Here is an 18,907-nt window from a genome sequence, read left to right on the forward strand (position 1 = left end):
AAAACGGATAATTAACGATAGGAAATGAAAAATCATCCCTTTTATCATAAATTTTAGTATTCAGCTTTCCGTTAGTGATATAGATATCAAGATCGAGGAAAGGGCAGTGGTCATTGTTAGTATTAGCTTTATTTAAAGCAGGATAAATTTCATTAATATACATACTGAAGTCGTCATTATTGAGAGCCAAAATATCATCCAAATATCTAAAAGTATTATTAAATTTGTTAATCAGATGTTGTTTTGATGGGTCTTTGCTTATTTTTGTCATAAATTGTAACTCATAACAATACAAAAAGAGGTCCGCAATAAGTGGTGCACAGTTAGTCCCCATTGGAATTCCGATAATCTGACGATATACGGAATCCCCAAAGCGAACAAAAATGTTATCTAGTAAAAATTGTATTTTTTAAAATCTTTATACATGACGTTTGTTTGAAAAGAGCGACGAACAATACCAAACGGACAGTAAAAAATTATAAATCGAAAAAAAACTGACAGCGCCATGGCTAAAACTGAAAAAGTCAAACAGACAAACAAAAGTACACTTGACACAACAAAGAAAACTAAAGAATAAACAAAATCTAAGAGTGGTCTCAGGTGCTCCGGAAGGGTAGGCAGATCCTTCTCAACATATGGCACCCGTCGTGTTGCTTATGAAATAACACATCCGGTAAATAGTCTAATTCGGTAGGTCACATTTATTAAAGAAAAGGGAATTGTAGTTACGACGTAAGGAACATATCCGATTTCATTTGGGGAACAGTTATTCCATAATGGTCAACCAACTAGTGATGGCGTCCGTAAAATTAACAAAAAGATGATTTCAAATTATCTATTTTGAACTCATGATTCGATAGCTTCCTTGTGAGCAACAACCCTTTATCAAGAAAATCATGATAGGAAATGCAAGCACGGGAATATTGTATTAATTGGGAAATATATACACCGTATGTAGGTGCTTCTGGAATGTTGCTACTTAGAAAAGGAAAGTTCATATTTGGAAAGCTATATAATTAAAAGACTTCTAGTATTTATCTTCTGTGGCGGATCCAGAATTTTTTTAAATAGGGGGCTCACTGACTACCATAAAAAAAAGATTCCACTACATTCATGCTTCAGTGATGCTTTATATAATCAACCAAAATAATTCCAGGATCTGTGGGACCGGACCCTCTAGATCCGCCTATGGCCATGCATTTAAGGTTCATCATAACCTTTTGGCTAAAATGGCCGTATTTACACCTACAATTTTACTCTGAGCACAGAAAAACATGTGCACCTGCAAAAATTTTCAAGCATGGCTGGACCTATATATTTGAATTTTAAATATATTTTATTGCTCAGAAAATTGTACACTTTTCTGGATTTTACTTTTCATTTTTTTCATTTCTGTAGAAGGTGCCAAAAAAACTAAATTGGGAAAACGTTTGAGAATCTCCCCTCATATTATCGATATTTTGCATAGTATTGATTTAATTAGACAATAAATACCTGTAAACAATAGGTGATTTAAACTGCGTAAGTGAGTGGACCGTATAAAACGAAACCCGTGTATTTGTTTGTTTTACTATGTTCTGCAGACTGGAAAAAATGAACGTCAAAATCTAGTTTAGTCATTAATTTTCTGAAACATATAATCACGATTGTTTTGAACATGTCCAAAGTTGGCCACGCTCATCACGATCCTGAAGACTTCAACACAACCGTATTACGACCCTACTACGATCTACACGATCGCACTACGATCGTCAAAATTTGCATTTTTTTCAAAAATCGTAGTGCGATCATGGCCTAGTGGGACTCCGGTATTAAGGAAACAAAAGACCTTTTTTCTAATATTTTTTTTACAAAGTTGTTAATTGTTTAATTTTGTCGTCATTTGCTAGTCAGGCAGTCAGTGTCAGATTCCGGGCGACTTGCGTACGCTTTGTCCTTTGATGTGAAAATATATAATTTTAGCATTATCAAATTCGTTTTTTTTTTATCTTTGCTACACTCGATATTATTGCTTCCGCTGTATCACAGCTAGTGAATTAGTCTAAATGTCCGTACAATGCATATTAATATTTCTTTTCATGACTTGTTTATTCTTAAATATAAGCGTTGTCTATTTTTATCTGACAAGCCCACACATTGATGTGTAATATTTATCACTGGACATAATTTTGGGAGCATTGCAATACAAATAATGTTTGCTATCAATCAAAATTAAAGACTTTTTGAAGTAGCAATATGGCATAAATCCATTTGGTTTTACTGAATTTTTCGGTTTTTTTTTATCGAAATGAAAATGTTATAAACTGCTCCCGGTTAATATAGATAAGAAGATGTTGTATGTGTGCGAATGAAACAACTCTCCATCAGGTCACATGGTATAAACCATTTAATTAGAGGTCAAAAGAACGACCTCAACATGGAGCATTGGCCCTCACCAAACAGCAAGCTATAACGGTCACTAAAATGACTAGTGTAAAACAGCTCAAAATTGAGAAACAAAAGTCTAATGTATAAGTACGGTCATTTCGCTCGTTATTTTATAGCTTTTTGGTCAATTTCGAAATAGCAAGTAAGCGTCTCACTGTTTTTCAAAATAAGAAGTAACACTTATGCTTTACAAAAAAAATCTGATACGAAACAGAAATATAAACCGTACATTAGATTTGATCAATTGTGTCTTAACTAACGTTGCTTGGTATATTTCTAAAATAATAAAAAACAAATTCAAGAGAGTTATCATGGTTATCGACATCGGTCTTTCTGTGTATATAATTGTCAATATAAACTGTCAACTAAATTTTAAAAATTTGCTTATATTGTTGTTTTGTTTATTTAAAAAAAAAAGTGTTATTTGTAATAATTTATCCCGGTTTAACCTTATATGAAAGATAAAACACGGAACTTCATTCATTTTACGTCCACGAATAGGAATTATTTAGTTAGTTTATTACCATCCGTTTCGGTTGACTGCATAGATAATCCGTTTATACAAATGTAAATAACTTTCACCAAGCATCTGTCATATGTATAAAAAGTAAATTATCTACTTAAGTTAAATTAATTGTTTTTGAAGTTTGCATACTTTATTTAATGAAATAGATATACAGTCATATTAAAAGACCACAAAAGAATACCATCCAATCTATAGAAATTGTATTCATAAAGGGAGAGTAACCCTGAAAAAAACCCATAGAAATTGTCGCCCGTTTTATTCAAAATATTCAAAAATCTTAACACGACTGAACACGATCTTACAGAAACTAAACAGGTTTTTTACCTTTGTTCTTATTTGATCTGAACGTGATCTAATCAAGTTTATTTGAATGCTAGAACAATTTGTCTTGTTTATCTTGACACGACTGATCTGCCTAAACACGATATATCTGAACAGAGTCTGAGTGTCTAAACAGGTCTTAACGTTTTTCCCTAGCGGTAGATTAAGTAGATTAAGACTTGGTCTAGCCACAATGACCGTTTCAGACTTAAATCTGGCTACTAGTGTATAACTTTTATACACCTAGGTCTAGTCATGCCTTAAAACAACTCTCCTAGATTCATCAGTTCGTCTGTACTCATAGTAAATTTTAGAGTGTAAAAACGGCCATATTTTTCAATTCCTTTAGATGAACCTTACGAATTGAATGCTACTTTTTGTAATTGATTTGGGTCTAAATATGTGCGCACAACCCTATTTATTACAAAAAAGCATTAACATGATGAATAAGCACGTTTTTAACAAGGATAATCAATAAACGATTTCTGTTTTTCTTGAATTTATCCGTGCACTTTATTGTGCGGCTCGGGTCGTCACCATTGTTACATTTCACTGTGTAATGAAAGTTTATTTCAGATGAACACGAAAAATTGTTGTTAAATAAACAATCAAAATAGCATATGGGCTCCGTCGAACAGACATAATTTTTATGCCGATGAGTATCAATATATCTGACATCCTATTTTGGCTTGATGTAAGATATCTATTACAAGTCTGTAACTGTTGAAAATTTAGATTGAGAACCTATAAAAAAGATAAAAATTCTCTTTCTTTTTATTTCGCATATTTACATGTTAAATAATCCTTCAACTAATCAAAGTTGTATACATGTAAATGTAAAAGTGCACTTGCATCAGGTCGATTTCCATCCAACGCAGCTTAATGTGCATACAGCCATCGTAACTTGAACACATTAATATTTGTTTTTAATTAGTCAAGTTTTGTTTAACATTTTCAAGTTTTTAGTAAATTCTTAAGTCTACTTTCTCCTTCGATTGTTCGGCGCTAACGTAAATAATATGTAACATTTTAGAATAACCTAGTTTTGGATGTAACCCGTCTTCTGATTGACTGGCGTCGTTTTGTTTATCAGCTCATAGACATAATTTAGTCATGTGAGCGTGACGTCATCAACGTTTTGTCATGGTTTACTCTGATTTAAAATGGAATTTAAAATTAAATTATCAGAAATAAATGTAATATTTGTTCTGTCTATTCGAAATATAAATAAAAAATGTGGTTATACTTTAAAATAACGGGTTATTCCTTGTGCACCACATGTTTTATGTGTATTTCTTCATAGACAGCAAAACAATATTTCAGTCATTCCTTAAATAATATCAAAATCTTCAATACATTGTCTTGTTGTGCATCGGACAAGAATATCGTACTCTGTTGGATCAATGCTCGTTCATTTTCGTCACACTGAACATTAGACCTTTAGTGTACATTTTATTCAAATATTGTTACTAAATAGAAGTTTTCTAGAGACATTTCAAATTAATTAGGCAAACTGATTTTGAACGGTAATAATATTTTGCAATTAAAAGTATTGGGACTACACAATTAGACCGGACTTTGGAATACACAGGGTCCAGTTTACAAACGGTATTTTATCCAAGACTTTGAAGGTAAACAGATGGAACTTTAATTTCTTGCAGAAATGGACAGGGATCAGGTTAATTCAATGTCGAGTTAACTCAAATATGACTGTATATATAAAGGACTCAAAAGTGCGAGGGGGACGCTAAAGTACGAAGTTCACGCTAAAGTGCGATGGCATACGCTAAAGTCCGATGATCTGCGAAAGTATAGGCGTAAGAAACGTAGTTGGATTTTGAAGTTGACAGTCATTTATACAAACTATTAAAACACCGCACGACAAATTACAAATATTAATTTTGATTAAGAACTTTAGATCCAAATGTCAATGACTTTACTACATTAATCAAAATCGTTCGTTGGTGGCTAAAACAAAGGTGATTTAATTTCGTAGTTGGAGGAAGAATTTGGATCCTACAGAAAGGTTAAAGACATAAAAAATATTATGTTTTTTTTTCTTCAATCAAAAAGTATTTTCCAATGAACACAAAATTACGAATAAGTGCCACGTAGGCAAGACTTTTAATCAATTATTGTTTTGTCTTAAGGAAATGCATGGTTTCTTTGATGAACTTTTTTCAATAAAATCCATTTCCTTAGGTCTCATCTTTTTGTATCATTTGTATCTATATGATCCTTCATTATCAAATGTGACTTAGATAAGGTTTTTGTCACTACGATTCAAGGACACTTAAATAAAGTAAAGAGAAACTTATTTGATATATCGGTTCAATCGATGCAAATCTGCATTTTACGAGTTATGTTATAAATGAGAATGAAAAATACTTTTCGAAAATTCAAGAAAAGTTGTAAATATGACAGCGTTAAAATCTAATAAACAATTATCATATTTTACACAATCTGTAAAACAAAAAAAGAAACATTAATGTATACAAGCAATATTTATAAGAGAGCATTCATAAGCATATAATTCATATAAATAAGGACTATATTATCAACAATGAATCAGTCAACACATACATTATGACAATATGAATCTAATTAAATTAAAGTACAGAACTAATAAATGTTCAACTATGTAAGACGGTTGGTTCATTTGATTAAATGAATTGACGTTTGGTTTCATTCGTTTTATCTTCTTACAAATAACCATGACAGCTTAATGTGCTGCTGCAGGGTGGCTCTATTCTTCACCCATATATTCATGTAATCTCCTGTTGTTAAAGTAAGAATTTCAAGTTACAACACGTTTGTTTTATAAGTATGTACCAAATTAATAGATTATTAAAGAATTACCCGGCCACGTCTTCTTGTAATTTTGTCCATCTGATGAGCTAAGCCTTTTCCAACTGATTTTTATAGTTCGTTCTTATGTTGTACTGTTATACCACTAACCCAGGTTAGGGGAGGGCTGTGATCCCGCTAACATGTTTAACCCGCCACATTATTTATGTATGTGCCTGTTCCAAGTCAGGAGCCTGTAATTCAGTGGTTGTCGTTTGTTTATGTGTTATATATTTGTTTTTCGTTGATATTTTACATAAATAAGGCCGTTAGTTTTCTCGTTTGAATTGTTTAACATTGTCTTATCAGAGCCTTTTACAGCTGACTATGCGGTATGGGCTTTGCTCATTGTTGAAGGCCGTAAGGTGACCTATAGTTGTTAATGTCTGTGTCATTTTGGTCTTTTGTGGATATTTGTCTCATTGACAATGATACCATATCTTCTTTTTTATATTTTTTTTTCTTTCTTTTAGATTTTTCTTCTCTCTTATTGAACTCAGTATGACTAAAAATGCCTATGAAATATCAAAGTGTCAACTCGACCACTATTGACTTTTTACTTCTTCTGAAGACAATTCAGCAATCATAAAACTAATGAAAAGGCCAATACATAAAAACTCATGTAATAATTTTATATTATTAAATGTTAATGTTATGAACAAATCAGCATGTTCAGTTCTGATGACTTTGTCCTACGATATACAAGAGTTAACATCACTTTCGAAAAAGGGCAAATATAAAAAAGGCGTATTGGACTATGGGCTAATACTGGATGTTCACTTCTGATGTCACATTCCCTACGCATTATTTATCGTTATGGTTCATTTTTGTTGATCATTCATCAGAAAGCAGACGATACAAGAGTAAGAATATTCGATTCATTCTTCCCAGTTTCTTTATATGTTCTAGATAACATGAATTGTAATAGCATAATAGTACGAAATTGGACGAGAGATCATAAATTACATCTGACAATGTTGACAAAACATCCATGTACGTGATAGCGAAAAGACAAGTTAAGTTATGAAATTATATGTCATCGACACGGTAAGTTTCTAAATTTATTCTTTTTATAAGAATGAACTGGCTTTTTCTGTAATGACAGTATGCACACAACACCATGCAACCAAACCAAATACATAATAGAACTGATATGTGCATTTTTTTAATGTTTTTTTTAGTTTCTACCAACGGTCAACACTAATGATACGTTTGTTTATTTCTTAAAGTGTTTCGTTTTGAAGTGAACCAAGTACTTACCCACCACATGTTATGCTACTGCAATCCCTGGAATAAATATAAACAAATCGAATCGCAATTTCAGAAAAAGATTATAAGATGAGATAATATTCAATGCAACATGTGAGGGAACATGTATACAGAAAGGCTATTGACAAGGTTATGTCAGCAACTGTTATAGTCATTAAGAAAGAAACACCAAAGAAAATTAATTATCATTTACTAAAATAGTGCATTTTCGTCTTAAAGAACCGATACATAAAAATCAAGTCATTAAAAGGAAATTGTCTGATGCATATCTAAATTGACCCTGTATTATTGAAACCATTCATTGATTTTAGCCAGTGTCAATGCGTGTGCAAACAGTACAGTGATTTTAGATATTCGTTCAAAAAAGATAGCAAAATCAATTTCATGATAGACTAGTAATTGAATTGAGACTGTGCTTAGGGGTTTCCAAAAAATAAAAAAAACTGAAAAAGCATATTTTTTCTCATAATCGAACAAATTTGTGTATCTAGAACTAAAAATCAAATATTATACAAGTATGATACACGTTATATAGTTATTAATTCAAATATCAAAATCGGGATATAAACTCATTAACGCTTCAAACAATATTGTGGGACTCTAACATACTCAAAAACGGATTCAAACTCAACCTTATTTCAGGTAGTAATGTAAGTATGTAAATACCCTTTTTTGCTATAAGAAGGTGTGTTTGAAATACATCTATCAACAGCAAAAAATATCCTTGTTTAAACTTAACATGCTAAATGTCTCATCAATTTTAGATGCAAAACCTGCCACCATGAGAGATAACATTTCGATACAAAATTTATTTCAAACCCCAAACATTTGAATTACAGTTAGCATTTGGTTCATAAATAGGAATTACTTTTTATATAGCTTATTCGGCAAAAAAGCCCATAGTCGCTTTGTATCCTGACATTTGCTTACCAAATCCTAAAAATAATTAGTAAAATGAAGCTGTGATTGACAACAGACATTATGAACTTAAGAAATGGGTCACCTAACACGCTTAATACATGCCAATAACTGACCACGTGTCATGGTAATGTTTGGAAATGGTTGTACAGTTAAACAATATTGAACAAGATCAATTTCTTAATAATCAATTGTTTAATATTAAAGACAACTAATTTAAGTGTGACACAAATCTTATTTGATTGTGTTGTCGCAGTCTCTTTTCACGTTATCATTGGTATGTAATACAGATCTAATATTGCTACTCACATGACCAAACTTTCCCTGCAAAAATATGAGAATACAACTTGTTACTAAGGCATTACTGTTAAATTTCAAAACTTTAGCAGCTGTGTTTAATTTTCATAAACAAATGAAGTATCATCATAGCATGTGTAGCTATCGTATTAGATATTTTTTATAGATATATACCTTATTTTGATGAAATAATATAAAACTGGATGGAATCGATAGTCTTATCTTACCTTCAACTGAAATTATTCAAATGAAAAACAACTCAATGAAAGAAGTGGAAAATAAAATGCAAGGAGTTTGCTCTTGTAAAGAAATACATAGAGAATAACGACAACCGTGTCATCGAAGTTCTTTTCTTACTACAAACGTCATAGTCTTGACAACTGCATAGCAAAGTACGACTGATTCCAAACCAAGCCATGTGTAATGCAGTACAGCAGTCTGTGATAGGATAACGTTCCGACAGTACCTGAATAGCCCGGTTATGGCGACAGTTTTCTTATATTTTATTACGACATGGATTGTTTGATTTTTATTCCAATTAACTGAACTTCACGAGGACTTGTTGATTCCATCTGCCATAAAATAACGTTAAATTAAATATTCATATTTGTGAATAACTTATAAGGGAATAAAACTTCAAAACTTACTGTTGTGTCGGCTTTGTGCTGCAAATTAAACAATGTTATAATCACAAACTATTTTGTAATAAAGCTTTTGATTTAATGACACTCCAGGAAACGCAAAACAATAATTTGATTGTACCATCGAATTACTTATAATTTACTGTAATTGTCATTAAGGATATAATGTAAAAATGTCACTTAAAAACAACATGAACAAACGTAAAAATACTATACATTTTTATTTCTCAAATATTCGAATAAGAGGATAGTTTAGCTGTTTTACACGAAAATAACCATTTCACTTTTGTTGGTGAGAATAAACTCATCATAGATACTAGAAATACATTTTGTATTTATGCCAGACGCGTGTTTCGTCTTCAAAAGACTCATCAGGAACCCTAGAATCCAAACATTGGCCACAATGACAATTCTGTTATGAAACTTTTTAATTCTAAATAAGAAATGAAGTTTAACTATTTAGATAGGTGACATTGATTAAACTGTAATTATTATGCTTTTGAAAAAGATATTAGCTTTGTTAAAGTTAAATCGGTGATTAAACTCACATTTAATTAAATTTTTTTTCGTATTTGAAAAGAATAAGAATACTACCATGGACATATCGGCGAAATGCCTAATAATTGCGCAAAGTAACCCTACATTGCGTGACCCTCGCAGGTAGTCATAGTCGTTAAAATCGATGAGTAGTAACCAAATAACCGCTCTCTGTTAAATTATAATCAGGTAAAATATACATTAACAAACTTATCAAAAGCATCTAGCATGTATATTTTAAGCTCACAGATATTTGAAATAAAAAGGTTGTGTCACAAGCTTTTCTGGTTACTTAAAATTGAGAATGGAAATGGGGAATGCGTCAAATAGACAATAACCCGACCATAGAGCTGACAACAGCAGAAGGTCACCAACAGGTCTTCAATGCTGCGAGAAATTCCCGCACCCGGAGGCGTCCTTCAGCTGGGCCCCTTTAATAAATATATATACTAGTTCAGTGATAATAAACGCCATATTGAACTCCAAATTGCATATTTGAAGCTCACAGATATTTTAAATAAAAAGGTTGTGTCACAAGCTTTTCTGGTTACTTAAAGTTGAGAATGGAAATGGGGAATGTGTCAAAGAGACAACAACCCGACCATAGAGCAGACAACAGCAGAAGGTCACCAACAGGTCTTCAATGCTGCGAGAAATTCCCGCACCCGGAGGCGTCCTTCAGTTGGCCCATGAACAAATATGTATACCAGTTCAGTAATAATGAACGCTATACTAAACTCCAAATTGTACACAAGAAACTAAAAGTTAAAATAATACTTGACTAACAAAGGCCAGAGGCTCCTGACTTGGGACAGGCGTAAAACTGCGGTGGGTTTAAACGTGTTTGTGATATATCAATCCTCTCCCTATACCTCTAGCCAATGCACAATACTTTTGTTACATATACTTACGTTATGACCTGTTCGGACCTGTTACAAAATTACAATTAAATTATTTGATAATAAAACGTTATGCAGCACAAAAGACGAACATAGTTGCTCAAAATATTATTCAGCCTGCTATAACATTGAAGATTCATCTTAATAAAATCTAAAATAATCACAATGTACCTATTCGAATTAATAGACAAGTGTTGTGTTTCCGTTCAATTCTTACATTTTTGAAACACAACCTTCTTTGTTTATTTGCAGATCAATTCAATTATATTAAAATATTTTTAAAAAATCATATGAGACCACCTTATTAGCCCAAGGCCATGATATAAGCCCGAGAGCAGCCCAAGAGCAGACAAAAGATTCATAGATTATCGTTAGTCATCTCGACGTGATTGATTTTCTTGCTCTAACCGATACGACGAAAGTCAGAAAAGCAATAGAGTTGAGATGACCAATACTAATCTGTTTATCGCTATTTAAACTTTGACGCACTGTTAATTTCGTTGACAACGGCATGTGCACGCTTATTTTCTTGTGCTGATGTTTTTTATGACACTCTACTGTGTTGAGAAAAGAAGTAATCAGATAGTAAGATCAATGTAAAATTATGTAAAAATAGCGATGAAAATATTATCTCTTGAAATAAGTACCCTTATACCCGTGGCAATTAAGGATTTAAAAGTAGATTATAACATGTATAACTAAATAATAAAACATCAAAGTACTTAAAGGTTGCAATTCTTTGAATTAAGGCAATGCGATTGCCAAAAGGAAATTCTCTAAATCTGTACCACTTTTACTATGAAGTTTCGCCATAAAAATATACACTAGAACAGAAAGCTCATATGCACTTCTATTGTTATCAAATGTCAGGATATAGGACTATGATGCTTATTTTCAACCTGTATATGCCCAGAACGTCTACGTGTTTAAACTTATACAAACAATATGAACTGTCCCTCCTTTTACTTTGGGTCTTCAACATATTCTAATTTGGCCGCAAATCGTGTTATTTATACTGGTAAAATATTCAAGTTATGTTTCTATGAGATGAAACATATAAATCATATCTTGGAAGCAGGTATTAAACACAAGAACATGAATATTATACATTTCCCAAAAAGTGGTGTGGTTTGTAAAACAGCTTTTCTGATTAAATGCAACCTGAATCTTTGTATTGGGTTTTTAAAGATGTCAGTTTTTTTCATAGAAATCATGAACTGCCATAGTAATTTAACAATTGTTGAAAATCATAAATTGACCTAGGATCCACAAAACAAATCTAAACCAAAAGAATTTAAATACGAACACAATTTAAGCATTTTTTCTCTGATATGTTTAAGTATTTGTAAATCACAACCCCTACAAAAATAACAATCGCTGGCATTTAAAACGACTGATTGCTAACAACAGTGCAATATTTTTTGATTAAATGAAGAACTATAGGCACTTATAAAGAAAATAAACAATATTTAAGCACCTTTTCTCTCTGATATTCATCATTATTATATGATAATAAGTAAAAAGGAAAATACCGTATCCTGTACAAAAAGTAATTAATTACTATGGTAGTTCATGATTTCTATAAAAAAACCTGAGACATCTTTATAAACCAAATACATGTAGACAGGCGGAAAACGTGAACGCAACATTAACTCGCGTGCACTTCATATGAACGCCGCGTTAACTTACGTTAACTCCGAACTTTCACTACACATAAAAAGTAAACGGACGTTTATTTTTGCGTTTACATCCGTGTTAACACAAAATAGCCGGACTTCTAATTTGGTTAAGGGTGAACAGGCGTTTACCCCATGTTTACTTCCGCGTTTAAGTGAAAAATTAAACCTATGTTTACAGTTTGCTGTTAATGCGCGTTCACGCAGATCGTCATCGTATCCTGGATACCATGACCTTTCAATGAATTTAATCAGTTGTTTTGCTACCTCAGGCTGATTCGTATAACAAAATTATTTGACCGCATCTACCAAAAATGACTATATGTGCACTTTTTGGTAAATATATATAGCCTCATAGTAAATTAGTCATATTTCTATTTCAGGATGACAGCAATTCTGAAATAGAATGACTACAAAATTGTGTCTGCATCAACCAAGAGTACCAGCATGTTCTCCCTCTATCCATTATAATGAACCGTCACTAAAGTCAGTAGTACGGGATGGTTTTAATTTAAAATAAATCTATTTTACGGCATCATCCAACACTGACATGCTTGATTTCATTTGTACTTTATAGTGTGAGAAGGATTTTTTTTGGAATAGTATACTCTTAGAAAATAAAATTGAATTTGATTGTAGATTAACGTTCAGAGGCAAATACTTTTTTGATTTTCATAACAAGTATATCTTTTCGGACGTCTTAGATATCATTTCAAATCAGTAAGAATAAGTCTGTCTAAATAGATGACTGACATGACACATAAAAATACAACACCTTATATATATATATATCCCTACACTGTGCAATTTTCTTTTGAACATTTGGCAAAACAGATTTGTAATTCCGAGGCAAACAAGGTGCATAACGATTAAAAATTCATGTGTAAAATGCATAGAAATATATTTAGGAAGAGACTATTACAAATGTGGAAACGAAGCAACGTAAACCATGATATTTATATCCAATCATATGAAAAAAGTTTTCTAGCCACCTTCTTCTTAAAACAGTATCCCCTTTCTTTTATGATAGATGTACGTCTATTGGTCGAACAGAAGTGTGCTATATATTGTTTAAAATATTAAAGGAAATATCTTTTTTATTAGACCGTTGGTGTTCCCGTTTGATTGGTTTTACGCAGTAATTTTTGGGCCCTTTATAGATTGTTATTTGGTGTGAGCCAAGGGCTCCGTGTTGAAGGCCGTACATTGACCTATAATGGTTTACTTTTTTAAATTGTTATTTGAATGGAGAGTTGTCTCATTGTCACTCACACCACATCTTCCTACATCTAAAATATTTCTGCATAGTCAAATTAGTATAGTATTTTTGGAAAAAAAGAACAATATGATTATTTTTCACAAAAAAACTGAGGTCAAATATGAAAAGTTTTGTACATGGTTATCAGTCATTGTTAAATCTGTCAGCAGGTCTGGTCAGTAGCAGACCTCTCCATGGGTCTGGTCTGGGTCCATAGGTTTGGAGCAGACTTGCCAATAGATCTGCAGCAGTTCCAAAAAGAAGCAGACCTAAATCTTGTCTACCAACTTGCTTGTCAGACTAACATTTCTCAAGTTAACTGACGAAATCATTATTGAAGTTTTCAGTGCGTCTATATTTTTACATTTAACTCTTGAAAAGGTAATATAAAAACTCCGCTACTAAGAGTTATTGGAAATGATTGTTTGCAATACATACAAGTTAACATTTATAATTGAAAGTGTTTTGGTTTGAAACACATGTGCATAACATATAAAGATAAAAGTCGTTTTAACAAAATACAAATCAATATAAAAATGTACTCGAAGTTTATTTTTAATTTACCCAATCAGTTAAGCGTTTACTTTCAACTGCATGTAAAAATACACTAGTGAACTCTGAAGTAAACGCCAGTTTACTATTAGATTAACGTTAAAATAAAGTTGTGAACATTCAAAATGGAGACTCCCTATTCAAATGGCAAAATCAAATGATAAAAACGCATCAAACAAATGGACATGTACACCAACTGTCATATTCCTGATTTGGTAAAAACATTCTAAAATGTAAAAAGTGGTGGATTAAACCTGGTTTTATTGCACTAAACTTCTCAATTATATGATTGTCGCATCAAGTTCCATTTTATTAATACCGATGCGTGAATACAGACATGAAAGGTAAAATTGTCAACATAGTGAAACAGCCATCAATACCGTGTCATTTTAGTAAACGCGTGTTTACTCGGGTAGACATTACAAATTTCCATTTTGACCGCGTTAACGTAAACATAGTAATAGTGAAAATTAAAGTTAACTAACATATTATGTACAAGCGGCATTAACGTGCTTATACTTTATGTAATGTTTGTTCTGCACATAACTGTACCCAGATTTGTATAGTATGTGAACTTACCCACAGCACTCGCACATGTACCTGTACATGCTTTTCTTTTCCTTATGCTGCCTGCAATTGAATAATTTAGAGTGTAATGTTAATGTACGAATCAGCAAGGGAAAAGTGTAATCACTTTCTCCGACCAAACATTATTATTTCTCCGATGTCAGGCAAAAAGTTTGATTTGTTGCCTTTGCATCCTTGAAACACATGTTTGACAGCCATCTTTCTTCAATACCTTTGTATCCCTATTTGCGTTTTTGATATATAATATATGTTTTGTCGCCAAATTAATACAGAGCCAGTTTTCCAATGCTGTCATTACTGAATACGTACAGAAGTTTCGCCGCGAAAGCTTCCACTTATGTTGAGGGGTATCAGTGTGTATTATATATACAAAGTATTTTCTTGCAAGACCATGTCTGTATATCTGTTTTTATTTCTTTCTAAACTTATATCCAAAGTCTGTACCTTTGATGATATCGTTTTTATTTCTGTTTATGTAAGCATTTTTTTCAACACACACCACTATGTCTTTGCATTGTCTTTGTATCTTGTGTCTATAGAAAAAGAAATGATTACATCACCTGTATCTGTGTGTGTTGTGCGTTTTACTGGTCTCCAATTTACTGTCTCTAAATGCAATAAAATTTTAATTAATAAAGTCTGTGTCAAATTGACTAACTTGAATACTCTTGCAATATCTGCCTAAACACGTAAAGCTTATGTATTCAACTACTTACTGGTGGGATGTAAAGGGAATTTTAGCCTTTTTAACTTTTGTGGATTCGAGCGTCACTGTTGGGTCTTTTGGGGAAGGGACGCGCGTCTGGCATATATCCGAAATTTAGTCCTGATGTATATTTTGAGTTTATTTACAACCACTGGGTCGATGCCAATGATGGTGGAGATTTAATCTCTCGATGGTATCACAAGCCCGGTAGTCAGCACTATTTATTTGTGCTGACATGAATTATCATTGATATGGTTATATTTATAAATTAACTGTTTACAAAATACTAAGGCTTTTCTACCTCAAGCATATATTACGTTAGCTGTATTTGCCAAAACGTTTCGGAATTTTAGTGCTCGATGCTCTTCGACTTCGTGCTTTATTTTTCCTTTTTAACTTTTTTGATTCGATCGTCACTGGTGGTTCATTTGTGGACGGGACGCGCGTCTGGCGAAATTTAGTCCTGGTGTCTATGATGAGTTTATTTAGAAGACAAAAGAAACTGAAATCCTTATTGTATATAATGTTTGTATTTTTATACAAGTATGATTTTCTAATTTCAGGAATAGATTACCTTAGCCGTATTTTGCACAACTTTTTGGAATTTTTGGCCAACATTGCTCTTCAACTTTGTACTTGTTTGGCTTTACAACTATTTTGATCTGATCGTCACTTATGAGTCTTATGTAGACGAAACGCGTTTCTGGCGAATTAAATTATAATCCTGGTAAATTTGTTAACTATGTTAATACCAAATAATATATTGCACGGGAGGAATCGAACCCTAATCTGTTTCCATCAAGCAGAAGTAGACGTTTACAGTGGACTGTTTTCTCAATCACCTCTTCCTAGTTTTCCATGGTACAGATTTTGCGGCCTCATATTCAAGTCTTTTTGGGAACAGCCACTTGCTTTATAACAGGAGGGAAAGGAAAAGGGATGTTCTCATAATATCTATATCAAATTCCAATTTAGAAGGAACAATTGTGTTGCCAGACAAAAGATTGACACACATATTTTGAATAATTCACTAAAAGTATGTATAAAGTTTGATTTTGAGTATTAAATGTCACATCACAAGAAAATAAAGGTAATCATCTCTGTTTGTCAAGATTATAAAAATATTGTATAATTAACTTACGAAGGTTTTTTCGAACTATTTCTTTATTTCATGTCTTGTACAGTAAATAAACTTATTACTTTATTTGGAAAATGAACAGTAATTACTACATTTTTTTTTATCTATTTGACGAAGTAAGATTTATTTCGCATTCTCAACGATCCGTGGTTAATATTTTAATCTACACGGACTAGAAATGATTACCTTTTGTTCTTGTGATCAGTAAAATATGATACAAATCATGCAAATCTATTGAAGAGAATACTATTTGTCACGGTATATAGGTCAGGTAATGAATTTTCTTAAGTCTTTCTGGTTTTATAACTCACCTTGTGGGATCAGGACTAGATAAAGATAGATTTATAAACTTGAAAATTCTGAAAATCATAGTTTGAATTATCTATTTCGCATTTTTAAATCCTTGGATTCCTTTAGCGAATATTGTAACGCATTTTCCTTTCAAGAAAGATTTTAATAGAAGCAAGTACATATGTTTTGAATTTTGCAGCAAATCCAAATAAAAAAAAGTATAGTGATTCGATTATCGATGAAATTCACAAGTTCAAGGGTCATTAATTGTAAAAAAAGATTCCAATTACGTACCTGGTCCTTAATTTACCAAACAGTTTGTCTATTTCGTTTTGTGTCACATCTCCGGAAGAAAACTTTACTGATGGCAGAACTGAATCTGGTTGTGTTTCAACATCACTTATTTCTGACTCTATTTGTTGAAGTTTTTGAAGCAATCTTGCAGTGTCTTTTATCCCCTGTGCTTCTCGGTATGACTCCTCATGTTTCTTCACAACATCAAACGCAGTTTTAAACTCAATGCTTATTGATTGTAAAGTTTGTAAATTTATTTCTTCTTTCTCCTTCAAGGATTTGATCAGTTCTTCAACTTTGCTATCAATTAGTTTTTTCAACTGGCTCCCTTCTTTCCGTATAGCCCGAATTACATTATTGACATCTGCTTGGTATTTTTTAGTTCCTTGATGTATATCCTCTATATTGCGCTGTAGTATATCCAGCTTCGATTGAATCTCTACCCCGACATGGTTGCTATATATAAGTGCTGATTCTTTGATTTCGGACAAATCATGATTTTTGTGCTCTTCAATCGCACATATTTTGCAGACTGGAACATCACATTGCAGGCAGTAATATATGAAGCTCTCGTCGTGTTCGTTACAGTATTGTTTTACCCCAGGGTTGATGTTGATGCCTTTGGTAAATGTGTGATTCTTGGTCATCTTTGTCCGTAAATGAGATATTTTACATCCATCACAAAACAGCTGGTCACACTGTTCACAGTAGTTGTGTCCAGGACTCGCAACACAAATTTCACACGTTTTCGACGCTACTTGAGCCATTATGTTTTCTTGTTTTGATAAAAATCTAAGGACTAAAAAATAACTAAAATCTGGTATAAATGTTTACAATTAAATTATTGTCCTAAATGTATGGAATGCCATTCTGATGCAACATGTGCAACATAAAACTGTTTCATAATTTCACAATAACGAGAAATATCAATAAAAAAGCCATATTTGACCTTACAGGCGTGTGAAAAGTAAATCTTGTAAATACATAAAAACATAAAGTATTATACTTTTAACAGGATTAATACTTTTACAAAATGTTCCAAATTGTAGAGGTGTAATACCACCAAATCATGGTATGTCACATCCAGTTGTATACGAAAGTAGGTCGAAAAAAATATTCCCATGAATTTGACTGTTAAAGGTAATTAATCCTACATTTTATTGCAGTAAAACTATTTCTGTGTCATAAACATATGTCTTGGGTATTTCAAAACACCAGTATTTTTTATTTGTGATTTCTATAGAAAATTTTGTAATCTTGAGGTTACATGGTGACTAAACCTTGTGCACAGATAGAATAAGGGAGAAATTTGATTGGTTAACTTCCAATGATGGTTATTTTCTTATATGCAATGAAATGTATGTAAATTTTTTTCTATAGAACTGAACAGGATAAAACTTTACTCATGCCAACTATTTCTTTATTTAAAACAAAGACAAATTCTGCACAATTTTTTGAAAAGTGTAAATTTAACAAAGACTCATAGGGGAAAATCAATGGTGGTATTACATCTAATATGGGAAGCTGTACATGCACCTATGGCCTTGTGAGTATTCTCATGTGTTAAAATTTCTTGCTATTTAAGTGAAATAATACAAAAAATGAAATAGTCTATGAGGATTGAGTCTTCAAAACACATTTTATGAGAAAATTGTCTTGAAATAGGCCTGTACCATGAATATTCAGTTGACAGAACAAGCCATACTAAATGCATATATTTAT

The 18,907-nt window shown here is 32.2% G+C and overlaps 1 protein-coding gene across 1 annotated transcript; it reads right to left on the reverse strand.

Annotated features, from left to right (window-relative positions):
* Positions 1-5,883: 5,883 nt before the first annotated feature.
* On the reverse strand, positions 5,884-17,967 carry LOC143043558 (E3 ubiquitin-protein ligase TRIM45-like). The gene is made up of 8 exons (XM_076215812.1): positions 17,186-17,967; positions 15,317-15,364; positions 14,748-14,798; positions 10,695-10,712; positions 9,253-9,270; positions 8,618-8,632; positions 7,382-7,408; positions 5,884-6,051 (listed from the first exon to the last, which is right to left on the reverse strand). The coding sequence occupies exons 1-8, from the start codon at positions 17,950-17,952 to the stop codon at positions 6,021-6,023; spliced, it is 975 nt and encodes a 324-aa protein (XP_076071927.1). The 5' UTR covers positions 17,953-17,967; the 3' UTR covers positions 5,884-6,020.
* Between the last annotated feature and the right edge of the window lie 940 nt (positions 17,968-18,907).

The sequence above is a fragment of the Mytilus galloprovincialis genome, chromosome 8 (genome assembly GCF_965363235.1).
Source record: "Mytilus galloprovincialis chromosome 8, xbMytGall1.hap1.1, whole genome shotgun sequence".
Taxonomy (NCBI): Eukaryota; Metazoa; Mollusca; class Bivalvia; order Mytilida; family Mytilidae; genus Mytilus; species Mytilus galloprovincialis.